At 41.9% G+C, this 10,000-nt stretch overlaps 1 protein-coding gene across 1 annotated transcript in view; it reads left to right on the top strand.

The window, feature by feature from the left end:
• LOC311046852 (UPF0606 protein KIAA1549-like) overlaps positions 1-10,000 on the top strand; it is a gene marked incomplete at its 5' end in the record, with an annotated part of 91,291 nt that overhangs the window by 69,698 nt on the left and 11,593 nt on the right. Inside the window, 3 exons of the mRNA XM_084059426.1 lie at positions 1,592-1,716; positions 6,633-6,838; positions 7,863-8,098. Of these exons, the coding sequence (XP_083915552.1) occupies positions 1,592-1,716; positions 6,633-6,838; positions 7,863-8,098 (567 nt within the window). The remainder of the gene's footprint in view (positions 1-1,591; positions 1,717-6,632; positions 6,839-7,862; positions 8,099-10,000) is intronic.

The following is a 10,000-nucleotide window of genomic DNA, read 5'->3' on the forward strand; positions in this document are numbered from 1 at the left end:
CATTTCCAAATTAGCTATTAAAAAATCCCAAATAGTGGATCTACAATTGATTGATTGAATACTTTATTGGTCAGAAATGTAAACAGCACGTAGTACAGTCAGACATTAAGGCTAAAAGGATAACACAAAAAAAGTCTTGTAGATCAGCTATTTTTGAAAAATCATGAAAATATGTGCAAAAAGCACATTGAAAACATTTTCAACTCAATTTTTTTATTATGGAGGTCCCTGGCACAAAATATTTTTGAGATGGGGATCCGCAGGCCAATACATATCATTTTGGGGGTCCTTGACATGAAAAATGTGAAAACCACTGATATTATAGCAACATAAGTTTTTCAGAAAACTCTTAGGATTTAGTAGACATTTTTAGAATTGGCCTCAGGTTTTAATGGGTTAGGAGTTGTGTTTTGTTGTCATTGGATGAATGCTCTTTGTTTATTGGGTTGTGTTATGGGCTCCGGAGCCCCCAGTATAGTGGTTGTTTTAAAACGTTTTCTACACGGTTTCTCTCTGATGCTGAGTTCACACGGGCAGCTACAAAGATACAGCAACATCCGACGTTTGTGGCTGTTACAAAAGATACAAAGATACAAAACTACAACTGTAGCTCCAATGACGCAGCGCTTGATGACGTCAACGACCATGTTGAGCAACACAGATACCAAAGCGACAGAGCGACAAATATGCTGTGTATCTTTGTATCCTTGTATCTGCCCGTGTGAACGCAGCATCATACACATCCCCATGTATAGGCAGTCAAGTGCAGATATTAATAAGGTTATTGCATTTCCTTGTATCCTTTTTGATCCAGTTCTTGACACAGATTGTCCGGGTGTTTATTCAGATGTTTGTGGACTCTGCTGTGCAGGGACAGTGATGCGGGGACATCAATGGACGGTGTGTTGTTGACAACAGCATCACGTCCATTATTGATGCAGCCAGGGATTCCCTCACTACTGCTGTTATGTACAGCTGTCAGTTATAGTTAACCTACATACACTATAATCAGCCATTCATAACCTGTGGGCCCCTGAATATGGCAATTGGCAAAACACTAAGATTTGAATGAGAATATAATATAAAAACAAAAAACAAGACTGAAATGAAATGTCATTTACACCAGGCGAGAGCAGCTCCACTGTTCTACCATGGTTCTGGGGGCTTGGTTCAGAGTATGGGAAGCCATTTGTGACCCCTCATTGGCTGGCCTTTAGCCAATAGGGAGAAAGTGAGAAAGTAGCGAGAAAGCCTGGCACAAAACATTTTCAGATTGGGGGTCCACGGCCAAATACATGGGGGGGGTCCTTGACTTGAAAAAGAAAAAAAAAGTGTTTTAATTGTTCATTGCACGTTAGTGTTCTTGTGCTGTGCCATAATCACTTCTATTATTCATGCCTGTGTGTGTGTGTGTGTGTGTGTGTGTGTGTGTGTGTGTGTGTGTCTGTGTGTCTGTGTGTGTGTCTGTGTGTCTGTGTGTCTGTGTGTCTGTGTGTGTGTGTGTGTGTGTGTGTGTGTGTGTGTGTGTGTGTGTGTGTGTGTGTGTGTGTGTGTGTGTGTGTGTGTGTGTGTGTGTGTGTTTTCCGGGCAGGATCTCGCCGTCAGACGGTGACTCAGTGGCCAGCGACCGCTCCAGCGACCGGGAAGCGGCCGAGGAGAACCCGAGAGGTGCGGCCACGCCCAGCGGCCGCAAGATGCCCATCAATGTTTTAACTGGCAAGTGTCCCATGGCAACAGCTCTCCATCACACACACACACGCACACACACACACACACACACACATACACACACACACACACACACACACACACACACACACACACACACACACACACACGCCTGGCGTATGGAGAAGAGGGGGGAGGGTAGGGAAGCAGGATGGGGGGAGGATGGGGGGGGTTTGGCTTATTTGGCAAGTGGTTGTCAACCTGTGCACCGGGGACTGGTGTGGCCGTGAGGATACAGCAAGTGGGTCCCCAAATAATTGTCAAAAACACTTAAAGATTTTAACATACAATACATTACATAATGATATGTGTTTAAAATATGTTAAATCTAGATATGATTATAGATATAACATTAATATAAAAAATATGAATGTAAAATATATATATATATATATATTATTATACCGACGAATAGGTATTGAAAATATACTACGGAGCACAATTGATTGATTGATCATTAAAAGAAACATGCGTGGTCCGTGAACACTTCCGATATTTTCAAGTGGGCTCTAAGATCCAGAAAAGAAAATATCTGATCTACAAGCTCAGATATTCATCTGTTTTTTAATGAATTAATGCCCTGTTTTATGCTTATGGTATAGGTATCTACAAGCTCACAAAGGGTCAGTGTGATGCTATTGTAGCTTGCAGGACAGCTATTTGTTGTACGCGATACCACTCTCAGCAACTCATATCAAGAGTCATTAAGAGTCAATATTTCATTCAAGACTTTTCCTCACACTACGCCTTGTTGTAGTTTTGACGGAGTCAGGGTGGGTTGGAATGATGAAGGGGAGGAAAGCAGAGCAGAGTTAACAGAGAGAGTTAAGCCCAATTTATACTTAGACGTATGAAGGTGTTGCAATCCAGAAATAACCTATTCTACAAGCTCACAACACGTCGCTGTTTCATTTTTTTCCCCTCTTCTTGATAAATCTCCTCCTTATATTGGCCCGTCTTGCATACACACGGTACTGCACTGTAACAGTGTTTATGAGAGTGTTGTAGATTGTACATCGTCACTGCCTCGTAGAAACCTTGTATGTCCAAAACTCAACTGTTAAATTTCAGGAAATTAATAAAAGAAGCGTGTGTGTCCAAAAAGATCCAATGTAGTTTTAGTCACAAACTCTTGTGAATACTTTTCACTTTCACTCAATATTTATAAAACCCACAGACAGACATACGGTAATCACTTTCTTTTGGGCATGTAATTATGTGAAAGTGTTCCAACATTTTCCAAATTTCAAAATTCGCAATGCTAGATGGGCTATTTTTGGGCTACTTACGCCAAAAAGATCAAAACAGTGCATTTATTCATTGGAAAACAAAATGTAAAGATGAAATGTGGAGATACAAGGTTTCTGCCAGACAATTTGACGATATGAGATATAATATAGACAAGTCCCCCCACACACATCTCTTTGGCTCAGTACAGTATATATTGCATGTTTTCGGGCAGAAACCTCTTATCTCCACTAGTTTTTCTTCGTAAATTAATGGCATATTTGATCATGCTACAGCATACATGGGCAACTGGCGGCCCGGGGGCCACATGCGGCCCCCACCTTCACTTAATGTGGCCCCCAGATTAATATCAGAATACTGATATATTATTGATTTCAGCTGTTACAATTCCAAAACATGCAAACATGACCCGCTTTAATTACTTCAGTCTATATTAGTAGCTTAATGACTAGTATTAAAATTATATTGTCTTTTTTTATGTCTAATATATTTGTATTTAAGTTCATAAAGTTAACATAAGTATAACTAAATGCATTTGAAATTAAATAAAATTTTGACTTTTCAGGATTCCAAATAAAAAATAGCAAGAAAAAAAAAATCTGGATTCCAATTCAAAAATAGCAGATCTACAAGCTCAAAACGCGTCGCGCTGCGACGCGTTTTGAGCTTGTAGATCGGCTATTTTTGCTACTTTTGTGTGACATAGATTGGCCCGACAGTATATGCAATGTGGCCCTTTGGAGTGAGTGGAACTATAGTGGCCCTCACCATCATCAAAGTTGCATCACCCCTGTACTACAGCGTCACACAAAAGCATCAAAAGTAGCAGATCTGCAACTTTTTGACCTTGTAGATCTGCTACTTTTGCTATTTTTGAATTTGAATCCTGTAAAAGTAACAGTTTGGGACATAATGAGGTTTCCACCTGACAGACCATATACAGTACAGTACGGTATATATAGAGCCGTCTGGACATGATGTCAACATTTCAAGCAGGGTGGTTTCTGTACGTTCCATGTTCCGGCTGATACGTTTAGCAAAGACCGGGAGAGAAACTTTTATCAGCCATGGAATTTTATACTCCTACATGAGTCACATCCCCCCTCTTCCCTCTCTCTCTGTCTCTCTCTCTCTCTCTCTCTCTCTCTCTCTCTCTCTCTCTCTCTCTCTCTCTCTCTCTCTCTCTCTCTGTCTGACCGTCTCTGTGTAAAGTAAATGTACTTAGTTACTTTTCACCACTGCTTCCTGGCCTATTGTTTTGATGGTCCAGTAAAGTACACACAGTGCCGTGGTGATGTAGTGCAGTGAAGCCTCATGTTTTGATATCCTGTCTGATGAGTCAGCCTCTGTTCCTAAGATACAACCAGAGGCCCATCCTATTGGAGAGTTGCGTCAATGAGGGGGCAGAAAAAACAGCAGCCAGCCGGTCACGTGGTTCATGTGAACTCGATAAAATAGTGACAAACGCTCATACTAGACTCCAGTGCATTCCGTAAACTTCCAGGTTCAGGGCTTTGTCACTATTCAGCTCCTCCCGAGCCACAATTGGACTGGCCCGATGGAAGTGAACGGAGGTGACGCAACTCTCCTTATATGGCTCTGGATGCAACGTGCTCCCTTTTCACTTCAGAACCAGCGTTGCCATGTCTGCTTATTATAAGCGACTTTGGCCTTGTTTTTCCTGTAAAGTTGCTTGTAAATATTGGTTAGTTGCGGGTTGCTGATTTTTTTTGGGCTTGTTTATAAATTGTAGATCTATTTGGGCTTCCTTCCTAATGTTGTTTAAACCAGTAGGTTTCAAACATTTTAAAATCAAGGACATCCAAATGAATACGTATTTGTACATGGACCCCTCCATGTAAAAATATTTTGTGCCAGGGATTTGTGTTTTTTTTTTTTAATGGCTGATCTACAAGCTCACAACAAGTCGCATCGCGATACATTGTGAGCTTGTAGATAGCTATTTTCAAATATCTGATGCATAATATAGGTTTTCAGTGCTCATGTACCCCTAGTCGCGTCTCTTGGGCTTGGTTGCTTATTTCTCTCGCAGAATCTGGCAACACTGTTCAGAACCCAGACTAGGGGTTTCTCTCCAAACGGGGTTGTTGTCTTTATTTGATCTCCTCTGGCTCTCAGTATAACCCTCTCTTCCCCCTTTCTGTTGTGGGTTTCAGGCAAGAATAGAATTGGTAAGACTTTTTCTCCTCTTCTGTGTGACACCCCCCCCACTACTCCCAGTCCCTCCCTTCCCAGTAGTTGTCAGGCTTTGACCCGGAACAGCTGTGTCATCTGTGTGTGTGTGTGTGTGTGTGTGTGTGTGTGTGTGTGTGTGTGTGTGTGTGTGTGTGTGTGTGCGTGTGTGTGTGCTAGTTTTACTATACTTGAGAGGAACAAATGTCCCCACAAGTATAGTAAAAATGTAAGGAATAAAAAGTAGAATTCAAGAAATAGAAATTGTGAGGACAATGTTCCTGATCCTCACAAGAGAACTGATAGTTTTGTGGTTTAAAACAGATCTGTGGAGTTAGGCTTGCAATTAAGAAAATAGTTAGGTTAGGATTAGGCATTTATGGGTAAGATTTAGGAGTTGTGGTTGGTTCTGATTTATACTGAGTTACGTGCAAGTGTCGCACACCGCAACTAGCAGATATACAAACTTGTAGATCTGCTTTTTCGGATTTAGGGTTAGTATTAATAATTCCCCCCAAAGTATAGTCATACAAACGTGTGTGTGTGTGTGTGTGTGTGTGTGTGTGTGCGTGCTTGTGCGTGCTTGTGCGCATATGTGTGTGTGTGTGTGTGTGTGTGTGTGTGTGTGTGTGTGTGTGTGTGTGCGCGCGCACGTGTGTGTGCGTGCGTGAGTGTGTCTGTTTGTGAGCGCTATAGCTTTGTGTGGTGATTTCTCCCCTTCCATCCATCAGCACCTCCTCCTCCGCGCTGGCCTGTCAGTCACAGAACATTAGAAACAATCCTCCTCCTCCATCAGGAGGTCCGCTCCATTGTTTGTGATCAACTTCAACCTTTGGAAACGGCGGTCCATCATCATTCACATGGGGGTCCATCATCATTCACATGGGGGTCCATCATCATTCACATGGGGGGCTGTCTGTCGCTTCAGCAACATGTTTTCACTCAAAACCCCCTATGTTGTTGTTGCATTTAAACTATGTTATGTGTCTCTTATGTGTCTTATCTCCATATTCTAACTTTTTGTGTTTTTTTGTAAATGAATGCCCCTACTTGATCATACTACAGCGTCACACAAAAAAGTCATCAAAAGTAGCATATCTGAGCTCGAAACACGGCGCAAAGCGATGCGTTTTGAGCTTGTAGATCTGCAACTTCAGATATTTTTCCCCTCTACACCAAAATAAATCTCTTCAGTGAAAATAGCTGCTCTTTCAGCTATTTTTGCTGTTAGCCTCCTTGGCTTCATGTGATTAAGACATGAATGGGTTTTTTTGGGGGGGGGGGTGGTTTGACAGATCTTTATGCTGTTGTAGGCTCTGCCCCCTGGTGGTTATGTTAGAAATTAGATTTTAGTGTTTTGCTATAGTTTATGTTCAGTGTGTTCACTGTATGACCCCTGTGATTCTGAACCTCTCTCCCTCTCTCTCTCTCTCTCTCTCTCTGTGTCTCTGTGTCTCTCTCAGGTCCTCCTCCTATGCCAGGGGACCAGCTGTCCTCCTCGGCCAGTATCTTTGAGCATGTGGACAGGATGTCTCGCTCCACGGACGCGGCGGCCAGGAGGCTGCCCAATAAGATCCAGCTCATCGCCATGCAGCCCATGCCCCTCCCACCTCTCCACAGCCCCTCCGTCAACGGCAGGGTGCCCGACAACAACCACATCAATAAAGAGGTATACTTTACGCCACGCTCACTCTCACAAACAATGGTGGGGGGGACCAACTCCAGTTGTACTGGCATTACAACTGGAGTTGGTCCCTGAGTGCTGCACTGTGGCTGCTCACTGCTCCTTAGTGCAGAGGGCACATTTCCACAAAGGGGAAAATGAATTAAAATAAATATATGAATCTAATCTAAAGTAACAGCTATGTAACATTATGTACAGTATAATATATATTTTTTCTATTTTAATGTTTTACTTTTTATTTCATTTTACAGAAGAAAAGAAAGGTACACGAACAAAATATCACCCCCCACCCCTAAATTCAGATTAGCCAATTATTTTTACCCCCTATTTCTCCCCAATTTACTGTAGTCGTTATGCCAAATGATTCCTCCCAACACACATTTCTGTGTTGTCCCTGCTGTTGTATCCTACTGACTCACCTGCCAGTGAGGAGCCCCCACCAGGAGGACGTAGAGCCTTCGTCCTACTCCTCCCGCCCAACACTCCCCGCTGACAGGTGCCGCCCCAGCCCGTAGGAGTACATGCAATGACCATTGTCACCCTCCCCGCCCGGCTTCCCTCCCCCGAACATGGGCCAATTGTGTTCGCATAGACGCCCGACAAAGCCACAGTGGATTCGAACCCACAACCTCCATGGTGGTGGGCAGGGACTTTGACACTGCGCCACCTGAGCGCCACAAAACAACACATTGATTGTCATTCAATGCCCTCCATCTTCAATGAGACGCTAACTTACACCAATCCAACACATAAACATGCGCCTGTATTATACAATTTATGGCATAACACATTCATGTAAATACATGCTTTGCTACTGTAGTGTATGAACCCCTATCTCTCCCAGCTGAGTGGCTTCACCCCTTTTTTTTACTTGAGCACCTGCCCCTCAAAATGTCTGTGCACGCCACTGCTCATGAGTCATGAATAGTAACCCCCGGTGCGATTGAGAGCATAGGTTTGATGAGGCGTGTCTTCTATAACAACCACTTCTGCATGTTTTCCTGCCCAGATCAACCTGGCATTGAGGCACAAGTCAGAGATAGAGCACCACCGGAACAAGATCCGCCTGCGCGCCAAGAGGAAGGGACACTACGACTTCCCCGCCATGGACGACCTGCCCAACGGCTTCGGCGACGCCAAGGACCCCGACCGCGTCTACCAGAAGGCCCGCATGCAGATCGACAAGATCCTGGACCCGGACCTCCACATCATGCCCTCCATCTTCTCCATGGAGCCCAAGAAGAGGTAATAATAATAATAATACACTTTATTTATATAGCACCTTTCATGACATGCAATGCAGCTCAAAGTGCTTTACAGAGCAAGAATACAATTACAGTTACAACCAATTTAACAAAAAAAGCAAGAAAAAAAGAAAAGCAAAAGCATAAAACAACATTAAAATACAGTGAGGACTTTTTTTTTGAACAAAGGCGTTTATTTGCTTTTCTGCAGATAATTTACATTGTACAATTATTTTTAAGCAAATAAACTAAAAAATATATATAAAATAAAGAAAACACATAAAGAAAAAGACACAACAGAAAAACACAACAGAAAAGAAAGACAAACAGGACAATTCGGCAGATTACAGATTACAAATTAAATCAGATTTAAATATCAGGACATTCACTTGGAAAAATATAACTAGTTACAACACAAACATTATCATGACACATAAGAACACATACATGGTAACATATACTTTCATATAGGCAAATTTAAAAATACAGTGAGGACTTTAAAAAAAATCAACCAAGGAATCAGCTAAAAGCAAGAGTGAAGAAGTAGGTCTTGAGCTGTGCTTTAAAGCTATCGACAGAGGCTGCCTGTCTTAGGTGTAATGGGGGTTTATTCCACGCTGTCGGTCCGTAGAAGCAGAATGCTGCTTCACCGTATTTTTTATCTTTATTATTTTATATTAAGTCATTGTAGGCACCTCGAGCCGGTCAGCACTTGAAGACCTGAGGATCCGGTTTGGAACATATCTCTCTAGGCAGTCATAGAGGTAGGAAGGTGCCAGACCATTTAGAGCTTTATAAACTATTAAAATAATTTTAAAATCGGTGAGATGGGATCAGACGCCGGAAGAGAAGGAGTCGGTTGTTTTGTCTCATTTCTAAGATAATAGTTACGTTCAGGGCAGGGAAGCTGATCTTTTGATAGTTTTACACCAGGATAATTTCACCCTGGAGTAGGTAAACATTACTTAGTGATGCCCCCATTATAACACTTATTGCATTAAAGGTAATATTTTAGTATTGTCTTAACTTCCTGATGCGAGTAGAGTGAAGAAAATGTGTGCATATAAATATAATATAGTAACGGGTATGATGTACATGAGGTTTAAAACTAGCAGCAGATGCAGTTGTGTAAAAGGTGCAACTGTAGCAACAGCTAACGGTAACAGATATAGGACATTTGTCAGCCTTTGTACAAATAGTCTCACATGCAGATGAGACATAAAGGAAAGTGATCAGCATAACGTTGCTGTTGGGCAGAAACCTTGTGTCTCCACATTTCAACTTTTTATGTTTTTTTTCCGTAAAGCCCTACTTGATCATAATATTAAATATGTATACATATGTATGGTATTAAAAAAGGAACGTTTTTGGACAAGGTTTTCTGCCCGACAGTGACAATACACATAAGGAAAGTAATCCGCATATAGGCAATTACATTGTTTATTCAATTCAAATGAGCTTTATTGGCATGAGAAAAAATACGTTTACATTGCCAAAGCAAGTGTCAAAATATAATTAAAACTATGTACAGTTGGAGGGGGTACAGCATTGTGTTATATGACAGAGCTATATGTCACGTTGCCACGTTATACATGTTGGCAAGGGTATAAAGTATAAATATCCACATTTATTTAAATAGTATACAAAAAAGCCTCAGATTTAAAATGTGTTTAAAGGTAGCATCTCTGTAATGTGTGCAGTAGGTCTATGTCAGAGATCCACTCGGTACAGATAGTGCAGGAAACACAATGGTTAGTAGTCCTTAGGGTGGTTGTGTTCCACTGGCTAACCTTCTTTTATCCCAACTGTTCACAAATCTTGCTGCTGTGTTGGCACATTGTCATTTCTCCCAGTAGGTACTGTATGGGAGTTTTTTTGTCGTTGGTCATGTTTTCAAACTCAC

This window comes from Gymnoscopelus microlampas (assembly GCF_963454915.1).
Source record: "Gymnoscopelus microlampas genome assembly, chromosome: 6".
In the NCBI taxonomy this organism is placed as follows: Eukaryota; Metazoa; Chordata; class Actinopteri; order Myctophiformes; family Myctophidae; genus Gymnoscopelus; species Gymnoscopelus microlampas.